The sequence below is a fragment of the Larus michahellis genome, chromosome 1 (genome assembly GCF_964199755.1).
Source record: "Larus michahellis chromosome 1, bLarMic1.1, whole genome shotgun sequence".
NCBI classification, from domain to species: Eukaryota; Metazoa; Chordata; class Aves; order Charadriiformes; family Laridae; genus Larus; species Larus michahellis.
In genome coordinates, this window is record NC_133896.1 from 114,938,976 (window position 1) to 114,957,174 (window position 18,199).

Below are 18,199 nucleotides of genomic sequence, written 5' to 3' on the forward strand. Positions count from 1 at the left end.
AAATGAGACCAGCAAATGCATAAGCAATTAACAGCAAAAGTAAATTGTCCTAGATGAACCTTAGCCTCTTTCTCTAATAAAGCATGATTCTAGGTAATTATTCAGTATAGAAGCATGAGCTATAGCCTACTCAAGACCTGTTATTAAAAACATTCATTTAGTTACAAATATGGTGCTGCTTATTGACAAATATGCTGCTACGGGGGGATTTGTGGAAAGCAGAAATATCATGCTGCTTATAGGAATTATATATAGATATATATATGAAAATTTTATTTTATTCTATTCTGTAGGATCAGTAACAGCAGGAGCACCCAGGATATGAGAATGTGATGTAATTTAGATTTTAAAAATACTTTTTCTTGACAATGGGAATATGTAATAAACTGGGAAATGAAATTAAAAAGAAATAACTAGGAAACTTAATAGGGACTTTTTAAACAAGTATATCTGACTAGTTTATAGAGACAAATTGAAACACGGAATGTTATGGAGACAAAAGCATAAGTAATTTTTAAAAGGTAATAGAAAGTACCATTGAAGACAAAGTTCACTGAAGCATATCAAATAAAAAAATGTAAATTAAACCAATAGACCACAAAATGACCAGTGTCCAGCAGTTATAGAGGGAAAAGAGATGGAGGAGGGGGAGAAAGAATCAGAGAAAGAAGACTACTGGCCACTGTAAAGGACAACGTATTTGACTAGAAGAACATTTAGTCATAGTTTGTATGTTCTTGTACGCATAAGTAAATGAGATAACTACGTACAGAAATTATAATCAGGATTTGTGCCTGCAGGTGTCTGATATTTACATAAATGCAGTACCTACCTGAAGGGAAAAAAGTAAAAAACCAAACCAGCACACATTCATCCAATTATTAAAAATATTTTAAAATAACACTTGGATATTTTTCTAAGTCCTCCTAACTCTGGAATTTCTACAATTAATTTATCAGAAGGGCATTTGCAGGCATCTTGCTTTGGTCAGAGACCAACATTAATGAATTGCAAGCTTAGAATTTAATTTGATTATTACTTGGAGGAGTGACATTCCCTAAAAACCTCAGCACTGTAGGAAAGCTATTTATTATTCAGTGGATGGCAGTGAAGTTGCATACAGTGTAAGCAAGGCCATCATTTAGGCCATAAATTTTACCATAGATTGAAAAATACAACACTTATGCACTCAGCCCTCCCCACCCCTTCCCTGGAAATTCTGCTCAACAGTGACTGGAGCCAAGCCTATTTTTTCAGTCACACACTGCCCTTCTCCCTCCCCCCTCTAAATATACCCCAAGAGAAATATAGTTTCCTCTCCCAACAGCTCAGGTCTAATGAGAGGTAAGAAAGATATTGGGAGACCAGTAGCAGAATACCCAGGTGATTATCTTGAATTTACTTGAAATGAACATTAGTATGATAGCAGAGCAGCCAAGGCTGCTGTTTGCTCCAGTTTTAGTCTTGAGCCATCCTCATAAAAGTGAAGACACAAATGGTGACATAAAGTGATAAAAGACTAATACCTCCAGATGAGTCTCACAATGTTCTCCAATATATATCCTCATGCCTCATCTGCCATATTCAGAGCCATAAATCTTGTAATGAATGCCATCAAAACAGGGTTTGCAACAGTTACTTACAAACTTGTTGGCACATCAAGCACTTTACCTGCCACAGAAATATACGTTTGCCCTTTTTTTGGATGGTAAACACACCAGTAAAATGATAAGAAAACACCGACGTACAGACTCAACAAACCTGTAAACTAGTTACAAGGACAATGAATATTTTTAACTCACCCTAGCCCCAGCAGCTGGCAAACAGTGTCTGAAATCTCTTTATCCCAATCATTTTCACACGCCAGGTGCCACGTCTTCCCAATCCTGGCCTGCACCAGCCCTTCGGTGCTTAGAGAACCATTAAGCAATCTCACTGTAGACCAAAATGGACAGAAGCATTTTAGATAGGTGGTAAACCACCCTTGCCCCTGCCCAAAGAGAACAGAAATGTAATATAGACAGATCTATTATTGCCAGCAAAAATAAAAAAAAAGAAGTTAAAATACATTACAACAGTAATAAACTCTGCATCTCCAGGATGTTGTGTTCCCACAGGATGGAAATGTTATTGTTATCTCCTATATTTCTGCTGCAGGTGAGTTTCATACCCTGTGTTTTACAAACGTCTCATGCATAGACAATAAACAGTACATTTTCCATCAACTCTAACCAATGTTTTTTCTTAGCCAGCATTATGCAATTTCCACATACCATGTGAAGCTTTAGCTATACGATCCTCAGTAACACGGATTAGAAATAAGGTTAAAACCAGAGCTGACAGAAATATTGCATTTTCCAGTTCCAATTGCCATGAGAATTTTCACTGTTTTCATTGAAGCTTTTGTTACACACATAAATAATAAAAGCTCAGTGAAAAGTAATCTTTCTATCAAAACTTTTCCCAAACAAAATATTCAGAAACTCATTAAGTTTTTGGTGAAAAAATCTTATATTATTGGCACAGTGACTATGGAAGTTGGACCACAAGGTTTAAGGAGGTCAACAGAATCCCATATACATCTCAGGAGCTACAGCTACATTTCAGGCAGATGACATTTATGGCCAGCATGAAGTAAGGAAAGCCATAAAACGCATTTGAAATGTACTGGTTGCCAAAACAATTTTAAAAAAAAATCATAGTTGTCCAGAAAAACTTTTTCAACCAAAATGTGGAAAAATAAGTATAGTATACCCCTTATAATAAAAAAAAAAAAAAAAATCAGAATTTTAGGAATGCCTCTTTGACACTCAGAGTGCATGAATGGAAGAAGTGACATACAGTGATCAATTAATGGTAAAATTCAGTCATGAAAAATATTTGAACAGCCCTGAAAAATCTCAGAGTTTCTTGAGCTGTGAGATTTCTCGAGATTACTTTTTACACCTCTCTTCTCTTCTACTTGAACTACAATTCCTTTTCCTTTCTCCTTATCAGATCCACGTTGTTCTCCAAATACATTGTTGGTAAGGAATAAAAGAGTCATTGAGCACTCAACAGCTGTTTAATTCAAATGTCATATATTTTAGAATTCTGCAAAGGAAGAGACATCCTATGACTTTTCTTTGTAGTGCCTGGGAAGTTTCAGAAGTTGAAGTGTTTGAAAATGACAGTTTGCCTAGTTCAAATTGTCACTTCTGATAAGAAACTGAAATTGGTTTCAGGAAAAAGAGCAAGATTTTTGGGCACCGAAAAGACTCAATGTGAGTATGTCTAATTGAATTTTCATTTTATCTTAAGGCTTAGATTGATTCAGCCAATGTTTGGATTAAATTGGTTTTTGGAAACAATTCTCCCAGTCCTTTAATGTGAGGTAATTTTTTATGAAGTAATAGGCAGTCTATGGCAAAATAAATCTTTGGGAAAATGTACATCATTTTAATGTAGGTGTTGGTTACCTTGTTCAGATCTTTAGCAACGGCTAGAAAAATCCTTTCAAGTCCTCTTTGCTTAAGAAGAAGCTGAAGTGAATGTTATTCCATGCATTTTAAAGACAGAATATGTTTGCAACAAAATAGCTAGTTGCACTAATGCAAAGTGTGAATATGTGCCTTTAGACATATTTATAAGTATACACATATTTGCATATATATATGAAAAAAATATATATCTGCATGTAAAAGATGCTGAAATCAATGAGAACTGTCAGCATACATCCAAAGACATATCTGATCCTCAGCAGTCCTCTTTAAATCACAGGAAGATGATGTTGTACTGAGCTTAAAATCCTGCTTTTAACTCTTCCATTAGTGCTCCACAATAGATTGTCAGCACAACACTTTGTCATAAACAGCAATTTAATTTCTGTGCTAGGCCCAACACGATTTCAACATTAGTTTTACATTTAAATTATTGTTTAGAGAATGCTATTTCCACATTATGTGAAATGAAGCCATAAACTGTACACCTACGTTTTGGAAAGAACCATTTTACCAGAGGACTAAGCAATAGCAGCTGTTGGTTTCCGTGTTGCAGGAACGTGCACAACCACTATGAGCAACAGATGCTGCTTTTGCAGCTGTGCCATCCCTTCACCCTATAGCAATGGAGTCCAGGCAGGCTGGAGGGCACCATGTGCTGCAGTTTGGCTTCACGCCCACAAGACTACCCAGGAATTTCCGTCGAGAAGACTTTTATTCTCTACCCTACACTGCAGAATTTATACTACTTTGAAACTGAAATTAATTACAGAAAAAAGTGATAGAATTTGTGAATATGAAATGGATGCAGAAGGAAAACGTGTAATGAGTTTTCATTTAATATTGAGGCCATTATAAGCAACCAGTATTTTAAGAAGAGAGAAAGTTCCTACCTTTTCTAGAGATCTTCACCAGTTTACAGACACTATCTCAGAAAAGTGACTTTGCTTTTTTGGCCCTGACAAACCCAACGAGGTACTGCTGTGTAAATTGGCATGGCCTGCATGCAGCTGCAGTAATTTATGCTAGCTGAAGTTTTGTGGCTGTTTTCTGAGGTAATTCCTACCAAATATGCATGTGGTCCTGATCTTTGTATAAAGGAAACCTTACCACACTTTGCTTCATCAGAGCCATCTTCACACTGAGGTAGGTTGTCACAAAGGTTATGTAATGGTATACACTCCCCGCTACCACACTGATGCTCATTAATTGCACATGCTCCTGAAGGAAAATAGGAAAGGAAAATTAATCTATGATTATGAAGAAGGTTGATGTTCACTGGAGATCATACAGTTGACCTGAAAGAAAAACTGAGTGGAGAGTATGCAGAACCTTCCTTTCCCCTTTTTCCTTTTTTTTCCTTTTTCCTTTTTCCTTTTTCCTTTTTCCTTTTTCCTTTCCTTTCCTTTCCATCTCTTTTTCAAAGTAAAGACGATTTTCAGATAAATAGAAGTTAATTAGATGAAATATTCTATAAGCATCTGGGAGAAGCCTCACAATAGCTAGCCCTTATTCTCGTGGGGGACTTCAACTTACCAGATGTCTGCTGGAAATACAACACAGCAGAGAGGAAACAGTCTAGGAGGTTCCGGGAGTGTGTGGAAGATAACTTTCTGACACGGCTGGTGAGTGAGCCAACCAGGGAAGGTGCCCCGCTGGACCTATTGTTTCTGAACAGAGAAGTGGGTGATGTGTTGGTTGGAGGCCATCGTGGGCATAGTGATCATGAAAAGATAGAGTTTTCAATTCTTGGAGAAGTAAGGGGGGTTGTGTGTCAGCAGAACAGCTACTTTGGACTTCTGAAGGGAAGACTTTGGCCTGTTTAGGAGGCTGACAAAATCTCTTGGGAGGCAGTTCTGAAAGGCAAAGGAGTCCAGGAAAGCTGGACATTCTTCAAGAAGGAAATCTTAAAGGCTCAGGAGCAGGCTGTCCCCATGTGCTGGCAGGTAAGAAGACCAGCCTGGCTGAACAGAACTTTGGCTGGAACTCAGGAAAAAAAAAGAGCGTTTATGATCTTGGGAAGAAGGGGCAGGCTACTCAGGAGGACTACAAGGATGTCGTGATGTTATGCAGGGAGAAAATCAGAAGGGCCAAAGCATAACTAGAACTTAATCTGGCTTCTGTCATAGAAGACAATAAAAAAAAGTCTCTATAAATACACTAACAACAAAAGGAGGACTAAGGAGAACCTCCATCCTTTATTGGATGTGGGGGGAAACATAGTGACAAAGGATGAGGAAAAGGCTGGGGTACTTAATGCTTTTGTTTGCCTCAGTCTTTAATAATAAGACCATTTTTTTTCCGGTGTACCCAACCCCCTGAGCTGGAAGACAGGGATGGGGAGCAGAATGAAGCCCCCATGATCCAAGGGGAAATGGTTAGCAACCTGCTACAACACTTAGACACACACAAGTCTATGAGGTCAAATGGGATCCACCAAAGGGTACTGAGGGAGCTGGTGGAAGTGCTCACCAAGACACTTTCAACTATTTATCAGCAGTCCTGGCTAACCAAGGAGGTCCCGGTTGACTGCAAGTTAGCAAATGTGGCGCCCATCTACCAGAAGGAGGATCCAGGGAAGAAAAGGCCTGTCAGTCTGACCTCAGTGCCCAGGAAGCTTATGGAGCAGATCATCTTGAGTGCCGTCATGCAGCACATACAGGACAACCAGATGATCATGCCCAGTCAGCATGGGTTTATGAAAGGCAGGTCCTGCTTGACAAACCTGATCTCCTTCTATGACAAAGTGACCCGCTTGGTGGATGAGGGAAAGGCTGTGGATGTTGTCTACCTCGACTTTAGTAAAGCCTTTGACACTGCTTCCCACAGCATTCTCCTAGAGAAACTGGCTTGGATGGGTGTACTCTTCGCCCATTTAAAAACCGTCTGGATGTCCAGGCCCAAAGAGTTGTGGTGAATGGAGTTAAATCCAGACGGCGGCTGGTCACAAGCGGTGTTCCCCAGGGCTCAATATTAGACCCAGTTCTGTTTAATATCTTTATCAATGACCTGGATGAGGGGATCGAGTGCACCCTCAGTAAGTTTGCAGGCAACACCAAGTTGGGCGGGAGTGTTGATTTGCTTGAGGGTAGGAAGGATTTGCAGAGGGATGTGCACAGCCTGGATTGATGGGCCAAGGCCAATGGTATGAGGTTCAACAAGGCCAAGTGATGGGTCCTGCACTTGAGTCACAACAACCCCATGCAACGCTACAGGCTTGGGGAAGAGTGGCTGGGGAGCTGCCCGGTAGATAAGTACCTGAGAGTGTTGGTCAGCAGCCAGCTGACTATGAGCCAGCAGTGTGCCCAGGTGGCCAAGAAGGCCAATAGCATCCTGGCCTGTATTAGAAATAGTGTGGCCAGCAGGACTAGGGATGTGATCATCCCCCTGTACTCAGCACTGGTGAGGCTGCACCTCAAGTACTGTGTTGAGTTTTGGGCCCCTCACTACAAGAAAGTCATTGAGGTGCTGGAGCGTGTCCAAAGAAGAACAATGAAGCTGGTGAGGGTTCTAGAGTACATGTCTTCTGAGGAGCAGCCGAAGGAACTGGGCTGGTTTAGCCTGGAGAAAAGGAGGCTGAGGGGAGACATTATTGCTCTCTACAGCTACCTGAAAGGGTGTAGCGAGGTGGGGGTCGGTCTCTTCTCCCAAGTAACAAGTGATAGAACAAGAAGACATGGCTTCAAGTTGCTCTATGGGAGGTTTAGTTTGGATATTAGGAAAATATTTTTTTACCAAAAGGGCTATCAAGCATTGGAACAGGCTGCCTGGGGAAGTGCTGTAGTCACCAGTCCTGGAGGTATTTAAAAGATGTGTGTATGTGGTGCTTAGAGACATTGTAGAATGGTGGATTTGGCAGTGCTAGGTTAACGACTGGACTCGGTGATCTTAACGGTCTTTTCCCATGTAAACAATTCTATGATTCTAAGAATATGGTATTAAACCTATTATACCTTGTAGTTCCTGTTATAGTTAGCATTGCTCCGTTACTAGCGTTCTTCTGTTACATGTAATAAACCTTGGATTGATGACAAATCCTCATCAAATCCTGTCAAAAGTGACTAACAATTTCAAGTTTCAGATGTTCAGCACCTTCACAAAAGTATGTCAAGTCAAACAAGTAAAGAGGCATTGAAAGCTAAGAGTCTCCTTTCGAAAGCCGTAAGGGAGTAAAGGTGGAAAAGAGAAAAATAACAGAAATGAATGAGGAAAGCATTCACAAAAGAAGGATTAAGCTACTTCAGTATCAGTTATGTAACAAAAGCAGATCAGATAGAGAATAAATATAAAGTCATAACTCCTTCTATGGATAAAGTGTATCTTTAATGGCACTATTCTATATATTTACAGGAAATATACAGTCATAAAATTAAGTGCTATTGAAAAATTGTTTATTTTCTTTATTTTACCTTCCTGGATTTAATAATTGAAACATTTAATTATGGAGAAGTTTTAGGTAAGGAAAATAATTGCTTTGCTTCTTTATTTTTAATAGTCATATAAAATGACTCATTCATCAATTGGTATGGGCTGTTGTACGATATGGAAGCAAAAGAATATGGTTTATAAAAGGCCTGAATCAGATTTTCACACATTCAGTGTCCATAACTGGTAACAGATTTTTCACAGAACTCAGTTGTCACTTAGGTTTTTTATTATATTGCATGCTGCCAAAAAGTACTTCTTTTCAAAGTGTGCTTCCTTTTAAAAAACTCAGTATTTCATGGAAGAATAAAGTACAAAGAAAAATCTGCTTTTCTTGTAAAATTAATTTATTTTCTGACAATCCTTTTATCCTTGGGCCTGCATGCTAATGATATTACTCTGTCCTTTGGCTGCAAAGATCATGAATAAGCATAATTCTTTCACAAATGGAACCTTTTAAATATATTTAACCAGAACTGGCAATGGCCGCTTTAAGAACTCTGCCTTGCTAAGCTTAATTTTTATTTTACAACAAAATATGGACAAAGCTGTCTCAGCAAAGATGCTGAACCAGTTAAAATGAAAGGCATAGTGTTGCTGGACAGAAGAAATGTGATAGAGAAGGCAAGACGCAGCAAAATGGTCAAATGTCCATATAAACCTACCTCTCAGTGTTGATTTTACAAAGGCAAATCAATGGTTAAGATTTTTTTAAAGATTAAGAAAATTGATGTTATTATTACTGTTAGTCTATAAAAAAGCTGCAGCTAGCTAAACATGCTGGGAGACACATGTATTTTATGATATTTAAAGTAAGAAAAAGAGTGTAGATTCCTGTTGATTTTCTGTTCGTGCAAATGAGTGGTACTTCACACATCTCTGAATACATACTGCTTTTTCTTTCTCTTCTTTTCTGCTGTCAGACTTCCACAGAAGTAACACAAAATGTCTAATTAGTTCTGTCAAGATTTGGCCTAGAGCTGGTGTAAGTATTTGTACTGGTAAGCATATTGCTGTTCCATGTACTTTACCATTTGGCTCCATTTCTTGTGTTTTTGGAGAGCTGATTGCTGAATTACTCAAACGAGAGATAAGACTAATTGCAATTCCCAACAAAAGGTGTCTTTCAGAAGGGGACTGGCTGGGACCAGAAACACTGCTGTCCAAATATTTGGAAGACTAACTAACTCTTCCCAGATCCTTCACATGCTAAGGACCAAATTTTTAAAGATTCAAGAAGCAGCGTATTGCAAATATTAATTAGAGTTATCATATACATTTCTCTCTTCTAGTGGATATGATTGATAATAAATAATTTACAAATACATTTAAACACACATTAATGACACCCTGAAATGAGTCACAAAGGGATGTTCTTTCCTCGGGCTTGTATAGGGAATAGTTCATATTTGCCCTCTTAACATTCGAATAGTTTTTGGTCAAAATACTGAGGCAAAATTCACACATCGCATAGAGTTGCAGATGACACAGACATTGGTCCAATCACACTAAAGCAAAAAACCCATCACTTTTCATGCTAAAAAACCATAAAGTACAGATGGATAATTGCTAGGCTTTTCCTCTTTAACTTTTTCATACATCTGTTGATCAAGGGCTAAGAGTCACCTTCCACACTCCCAACTTTTCTCAAACGTATTTGACCAGTGGTATAATTTTTTAAATACAAGGGTTCATATGCTTACCTAGATGGTAGCCAGTAGTAAAATTTGCAAGAAATCCCTTCTTTGTTGCAGACTTGTCCGTAATGAGGATTACTGTCATCTGGTTTGTTGTAGAGAAGACATCTGGCAATGGGTCTTGTCCTGTATAGACAGCTATTTGCCAGGAGAACACGAATACATTTAAGCTATTGTGTTCTTAGGTATTTCAAAGTGTTTTGGGTTCAAAAGCAAATCCTGCTACCACATGAATACAGTTATTCCCCCAAACCTAACTACTATCAGACTGCAGTGATCAAAGCTCAACCCCAAATTTGACACATGAGTATAGAAAAATAAGATTCAACTAAGAGATTATGCTTCTGTTTGTCTACGTACATGAGCAGTCTTATTTATTGAGAAGCTAATTTCATTTGGATTGCACAGAAAGCTGAGTGTATGCAAACATTTGGAAAATGGGATGTCACATACAGTATGCTTTCTCAAGTTTTCCTCCTAATTTCTGAGACCCAAAATACGTGAAGAAATGTAGAATGAAATTAGAGAGAATTAATTTCCTTTATATTATATCCATCCATTTGCTTCAGCTGTCTGATTACATTCATTTTAGTACCCAATGCTGTTACTTGCCCAAAAGTAAGGAATTTGGTCCTCTGCCATCTCTGACTTCAACTACATCATGAATATTTTCCAGATCAAAAACCTGAAAATGAAGTTGAATGTTTTTTCCCTTTTCAGCATTTAAGTACCACATACCTAGAAAATAATAATACACACAAAAATTACTTTTTCAGTTGTTACATTTACTGTGTCATTTTCATGTTGAAAAATCTCTGCTAAACTAGTAAGAATCACCCAAGAGACTAGAAGTCTAAATCTTATCTTTAAAAGCAACTTATGCTGTCAAGATCCAAAATTCAATTGACTCTCATTCTCTAAAACACACCTGAAAACTGGATTTAGGCTCCTAAGACATACACACATGCATTTTTTTACCATTCATGACAACTATGAGTTTCCCTAAAGTAGCGAAGCTAATTCTTTTGTAACTGCAAAAAATGTGACAGTCTTGTCACTTGTCTTATTTGATAGTAAGCTAATTTTTATAATCAGTCACAGAAGCCTATCTTTCAAGTTAGATGTCTTTTGAGAGAAGTACTTGCTTCTGTTTAGCCTACACTTTATCACACTTGATCTATCTACGTGTGGATACTATGGAAATCTTGTAAAGATGTAAAGATGGACATGAGAGCCATATCTCAAATGGGACAGAAACACAAAATTAAAACTCTTGTGATTAGCATCTCAACACAGTTCTTCAGTTAAAGGTGAAATAATAAATAATTAAAATTTCATTAAGAAGCAATGAAAAAGTTCTCTTCCTTGCTTCATCCATCAACAGCACAGAGTGGACCACCTTGAAACATTTTCCCTTTTGCCAGCTGTAGACTAATCTAAATCAAATAATATCAGTAGAATAACAATGTCTTTTCACTTGTATGTTAAGATACATTCAATGAAGAGAGGATCCCTTGCAAAATGCATGCACATGTTCTTTGCCCCTAGAAAAGGTTAACTATTCAACAGAAAAGATATAATAATAACCTGGCAAATACATTGAGGTGTAATGGTAAAACGAGGACTTTCAGCGCCTTGTCACTTGTTGCATTGACATAAAGATAATTGACATAATAGGCATGATGGAATTGACTGGTTTGAACACATTCCGAAAGATTATGCTTGTCTTCATCACTTTTTAATCAACTGGCACATGAATCCTCAGCTTCTGCTAAGTGCCATATAGACTTCAATTAAGAGATCCCACTGTATTTAGCTTAGATATTGCTTGCTTGACAGCATCTGACTTGGAAAAGCAGATTTAGTATCCCTACTTCTATATGGCTAAACTTTTTCTGAAGGCTTGGAGAAGAATGACTTACAAAAAGCTTGATTAGGGTAATTTTTGGGAAAGTTTTCAGAGCTGAATGTATTGTTTGGCTCCCATAGTTCAACTGGTCCTCCACAGTCAGCTGAAAAAGAAAACATTTCAAAACCATAATTAGCCTATTGTCTTACTTTTGCAACCCATTGTAACACAGACAATTTGGAAAAAGTAATTTTATGAAGAAGATATTCAAGCTAACCTCATCACTGTAAGGGTTCAGTTACGGTGCCATTGGGATAAAGGTTGAACAATGAGTTGTGAGAAGCGAGCACCCCGGTAAGGACACAGAGCATTGAGGAAACCAGGTGTGTAAGAAATTCACTGTCCTTATTAGTTACAGTGTCTAAGTCAGACCTGCTGACACATACAATCGATGCCACAGTGTTATCTACAGCTCTAGTTCATATATTGCTGTTTGTGAAGTTCTAGTGCCCAGGTGCACACCACTATTTGTGACGGTGCTATGAGAAGTCTTCCCCATGTAGTTAGGGGAAGGACAGAGCCTGTACTTCATTTGGTGATTATGGGCCTGCAAGCTGTGCACATAACAGAAAATATGAAGAAAAGAATGTGATTCAATTGACTGTATAATTTATTAGTACATTAATATAAAATCTAGAAAATGTCAAAGAGAAGCCCCCCCCCCACCGCAATATAACCTATTTGTTCCCTTAGCCTTGCTTAAAATATGATTGATCTTCTTGCAGCATTAGCAGAGATACTCAAGCATAAAGCCCATTCATCATGTAGTGGATAAGTTTTATAGCTAAAAAAACTCTTATACTGTTATTTTGATTTCATCAGGACCCTAATAACTTTTACAGTTAAACCTTGTAAATGGTAAAAAACCTTGTAAATGGTAAAAGTAGCCATTCTCTTTTTCCTTGAAACAACTGCTCCAATAAGAAAGGTCTTTATCATAAACATGTATATGCATTTCTACATAAAAATGAACAAAAATTATTTAAAAGCGCATATTTTAGATACGTATATACATACATACACACATTCACACACAGACATTGCTAACTGTACTTTATATATTTAGTATTCTCTTTAAATATATAGTTTAGATGGTGGTTTATATCTGAAATACATCAGCTTCGTATTTCAAAACTGTACTTCATATTGAGAAACATTATTTATTTTCACTTCAGCTGTACCATCAGAATGAACTTTCGTGTTTTCCCACTTCTGTTGTTTGCAACTACTTTATTAAAAAATAAACAATGCTCCTCCACCTGCTTCAGGAAATAGAAGTTAAGGCAGAAGAAATCTACTGTTTTAATTTTGTTTTGTTGTTGTTTTATTCTTTGAATTTTCTTAATTTTCAGACTTTGGCTAAACTTTAGCACTCTCCCATCCCTTATGGCTCAAATTTTGTGTTTCATTATGTCTGTCAGTATTGCATACTCTGAGCCACTTGCTTGAGGACTGCATAATCTACAAGTCCTACTGAGTTTGCCCATTGAAACCCTCTGGGAGGAAGCTCCACTAAATACAAGAAATGTTTGAACTTTCTCACAACAGCCATCTGATAGAAATTTCTACTTCACCAAATCACTCCCGTCAAGAAAAGATGAACTCTCTGAAAGGAAAAGGAATTCTTAACAATCACACATTGACTAACAAGAATGTTACGTTTCAGCTGTATGGCTCACAATGAGGACTACTTTCTGTAAATACCATTAACAACAAATAAAAATGACAATTATTTTTTTTTTTAAGGAACATTACTGCACGTACAAACAGACACACAACTATTGCAAAGCTGCATTAAGAATAGATGATTCTTAGCCAGTATCATCTGATGACATGAGCAGAGCAAAACCAACTCTCTTAATAGCAGAACAGGGGCAACTTATGATGCAATGTGATCCAGTGTTGACTACATGTAAGGCACATTGGTAATGATCTTCTTTCTCTTGCATGGAAAAAGGATAGAAGTAATTGTTTTTCCTCATGTGTGGAAAAAATGCTTTAAAAATTTCCAGCGATCTTTAAATACAAATTTATACGGAGTTATTCATACAGCTGTCACTTGTTAGAAAGCCAAACAGCAACCAGCACCAATAATCTTGGTCCTTTCATTGAGCACAACAGACGATTTTCTCAACACCACAGAAAATGATATATGACCTATTCATAAAAAACAATCCTCTGTGCTTTGGCCTAACCTTTAATTTACATTGACATATACATCTTAAGTGTGGAATCTACACTGTATTTTCCACACTTTTGTTTGTGTTATAAAATAGATTATAAACGAATACGAAGATGAAAGCAATCTTTGTTTTAGATGAAAGCGTAAGGTGACAGTCTTGTGCAAAAGACAAAAGCAAATCCAGATTCCTTATCCCACCACCAAAAATTTTTTTTGACTTTTCAATGAGCTTTTGTGGCACTGTGAGTGACGCCAGTGCCTCTTACTGAAGTTCTAAATCTAGCAAAAGAAATTGGCTCAGCTCAAACTCTTTCATCTCTTGTTTATAGACATGACATTTGTAGTGCAACCATTAGTAAGCTTGCACCACATCCATCAAAGTAATTTCATACTTCTTTGAAGATGATTGATAACATTCCCTTTTCTTCAGCAGGTTACAGATGCACATACATAGCATGCCTCAACAAAGTCATTCAAACAAACTGGTTTTTCCCCAGCAACAGCTTAGACTGTGCTTTTGTATCATATTGAAGGACACTATGGATCCTCTTTAATCTGTTTCACAAGGAGCTATCTGCCACATGACCACTTCCTTGTTTTGAGTAGTAAAATTTTATCACCATATTTTGAATAGGGGATCTATAATTTGAATGACATTTCTTTGGTGTTTTGACAGCAGCACTCAGCTACTATTTACCACAGGGTCATTCTACCACTAGTTGTTAACTTGTGAGGTGTGTTTACCCACAGCACCTGAAAGATGGCTGGAGGTGGCAGACATCAGCACCTCTCCACAGCATTACTTCAATGAAAACTGCAATCAAATTTCAAAACTCACTTTGGTAAATTACGACTGAAATTACTAGTGTTATTAAAATTTAATTTTTCTGACAGAGACATCTTGTTGAACTTTACCTCCCTGTATCTCAGGATGGAACTCTAAAACTGAATTTTGCTCTTATATTTAGAAGGCTTTGTTTTCTTACCTGTCCTGATGCAGTAGATTTAGAGGTGATATATTTGATAGAATGACAGTATTACTACACAGTAGTTCAACATGAATACAATGCAAAGTCTTTTTCTATTATTTTGATTTTAGACCATTTTTGTTTACTATATACTGTCAAGAGAGCAACTAGCTGTGCTTTGTAAGTAACAGTAAATCTCATAGGAGGCAGTAGTGGAACATACTCACTGTTTGAATGATTTGAAGTCATCTGTGAATAGGTCTTTTGTAGAAATGTCTTTTTTTCCCCAAAAGCTCATGCCTCTCTCAAAATAAATTACAAAGCTCTATCAGATATTTTAATGACCTTTTTTTTCTACAAGCTCTATTCATTTTTATACCATTTTTTCCTTTGAATGTGCACGGACCTAGTTAACATCATATGCAATCTTTCTTCATTGTTTTATATACATTTGCCAGATTTATACTGATGGCTACATAATTTTTTTTTCATATTTTTCTCAGTGAGATTCTTCTAACTAGCTTTGTGAAACTGTAATGTTTTGAAGAAGATTAAATCTCTGTGCTTTCCTCTAAAAGACTCTACAGTGTGAGGGGTATGGATCAAGCTGTACAACCTGTGTGGAGAAGTGCATATGTGCTATAGGCAGAGACGTTTCATTAACTTCTACTTGACTTGGAGGAAATGGCAAAAATGTGCGAACAAAACCAGCCTGCCTCCAGTTTCCCACTCAACCTGGGATTCAGAAGAGGTAACAAGAAGATAGTGAGATGAAATGAGATGGCGCCTCATCAAACAATTATTACTAGAGCAAGCACCTATTCATCGCTTCTGCCTTGCCACAAGGAGTAGAGTTAGCAAAGGCAAAATTGAAGAAATCAGGCTTAGGTTTTGACACATTCCATAATTTATGCAAATATTGAAACCTCTCATTAGATCAAGGAATGGAAAGAGTCCTTTGATTTTTTTTTTTGTCCACTCATTTTGAAACTGGACGAAGTGCTAACTGCCCTTCTTTCCTTTCTGTTTCCCTATTCAAATTTTTTTCAAACCAAATATTGCTTTCTTTTTCCTTTTTAATGTAATCAGATATAGTAGGAATAATAATACAACCAAATGCATATTGGAAAGAACTCATTCATTGTGAGCCTTGTTCCAGATAATACTTCCATCTTGGGTATTAGACACTCACATAGATCATGCTCCATTCTTAAACCATTCTAGCACTGTCATAGACTCATTCCCCTAAACATGGAATTTTTCAGTGTGCATGTGCTCTCAGAGCTTGCTGGTTTTTTACTGTTGAGACCTCTAGTGATATCATTATGTCACTTTGCTCATTCTCTTATCCCCCTGCTACGTTGCTTATATGTTCAAATATAGAGGTTACGGTCTTCTTTCTCTTTCTTCTTCCTTCCCCTCAGTGACTTCCTGGAAACTTTAGTAATTAAAGATTTCAGAGACAAATTCTGAATTATTTAATCATCGTCCAGTCTTCAAGTTTTGGAAGATACTGTACTGATAGCTTAAGTTGTGAATCTACCAGTTCTGCTGCTATTAATGGAACCATAGGCAGGCAACCTGATCCCTAGTGCATTACCCTGATGATAATTTTATAATGATGAAGAGAGATTTTTACAAAAATGAAGGCTGAAAATTCTGAATCACTCATACACAAATACAGTAATAGGAAATGGCAATCACCTGTAATTTAGTGTTTACTTACTGGGAACTGAAGGGGCAGTAGTAACAACTGGAATCGCAGTTGGCTCTACATAAATACTTTCATTACACTTTCCCTTTGTCAGGCCAATGTCATCCAAGGCAATATCACTGGGACCACGCTTTTTAAAGGCATCAAAAATAACCTGAAGTTCATGAAAAAAAAATAGAATTTTGTAACTTAATGAAACATCGTTCAGCTTCCAGTGCTGAACCATTCTGTCTTCTTTCTTGAATGCTCTTATTTTCACTGTAATCTACACCGGTCCTATGCTCAGAGGAGCGCATCAGGGATGAGACAGGACTCCTCACAAAACAAATCAGCACTATGCAAACCAAGTGGATCATTCTAAGGAACGCAGGAGCTTGTTTGTATAGATGATGAACATGATTTTAAAACTATTCAATAACTTTTATTTTTATAAATAAATACATGCAATTTTTGAAACACAAACTCTGTATTACTCATCTCATCAGTCCAAACTTCTCCTGATCTAATGGCATATCTCCATGAAAAATTGAAATTTATGTTATTTATTTGTTATTGCGCTTTAATATGCACATATTTAAAGTAACACTGCTACCAAGGAATTTGTGCTATTGAAGTACAGCTAGGTACAGTACTCTTCCTGAGATCATAAAACACACACTTGCTGGAAATCTGGTGCAGAGAGGTCTCAGATGTATTTACTTCCTCAAATGGTAAATGCATCTTTCTGGCAATGCTTTTGCATAAATCAGAAGTACTATAGCAGGACAAGCCATTCCAAATACTTATAAAAAGAAATTGTTTTCAGTAGTGAGTTGCTGAAGGAATTGTCTAGCATAAGTTTCCTCTTTTTGTTTACACGTAAGTCAGGTAGGTTGTTAATCATGTGGTGCCAAATACATTTCCATCTGGAAAACACTTTCAGTGAATTATTCTGTAATTAAGTAGTGAAAATACAGCTTCAGAATCTGAAGTTATTTAATTTAAATCTTCTCATGGCTAAGTGCTTCATATCACACTAACTATGGAGATTTTGATAGGCTTTGAATACCCTTGTTTTGTGGAAAGCTCTCTTTTGTGATAATACTGATTGTCCCACGACCATGGTAAGGTACTCTGTTTTCTACAATAACAATACTTTAAATTCCAGAGCAGAGAAGGCAGGGAATGACAATTCAAATGGGGACTCCAGTCTTCTGCATGCTAATATTTAGTTGATGGCATAGGTTAGTAAATAATACTAGATATTACTTTTGGAGCTGTGGATCACTGGGTTCATTTGGAAGAAAACTCTGATATCAGTTTAGCTGAAATAAATTTTAAAATGAAGTAGCAGTTTAACAAACCTTAAAATCAGATGTTTCATTTAAAGTTACTTGTCCATAATTCCAGTTGTTTCCGTAGTTGCCTTCTTTCTGGAAAATTATCTTTTCCAAACCATGTTCATCACTTATGCTAACTCTTAAACGATAAACATTAGTACTGTACATGAAATACCTAGAGGGGGAAGAACAATTTTAGTAGTATTCAAACAAAGTGAAATTTCATGACAAAATATTAAGTTTTTTATTTTATAAGTGGTTTTATGGAATTAGGACTAATTTGCAATAAGCACGAAAAAAACCCTATTTGTATGTTGAGATTACACCTGGATGATTTCCTTGGTGCTTTGCTGTATTTTCTTCAGAGGGCTAGTTAAGCTTCATGACAAAAAAAACATTTCAGGAATTCTTAATATCATTTATGTATAGAAATGAGTATTGGACGCAGGGTGAAAAAGAAAATGCATTAAAGCTAACTGCAAGACTCAAACCTGTAAAGGAGTCAA

General features: G+C 37.0%; 1 protein-coding gene across 1 annotated transcript in view; it reads right to left on the reverse strand.

Moving 5' to 3' along the window:
• TMPRSS15 (transmembrane serine protease 15) overlaps positions 1 to 18,199 on the reverse strand; it is a 59,228-nt gene that overhangs the window by 12,833 nt on the left and 28,196 nt on the right. The window contains 7 exon segments of the mRNA XM_074572556.1: positions 1,803 to 1,935; positions 4,590 to 4,700; positions 9,608 to 9,739; positions 10,214 to 10,339; positions 11,524 to 11,613; positions 16,387 to 16,528; positions 17,718 to 17,868. Coding sequence (XP_074428657.1) covers positions 1,803 to 1,935; positions 4,590 to 4,700; positions 9,608 to 9,739; positions 10,214 to 10,339; positions 11,524 to 11,613; positions 16,387 to 16,528; positions 17,718 to 17,868 — 885 coding nt within the window.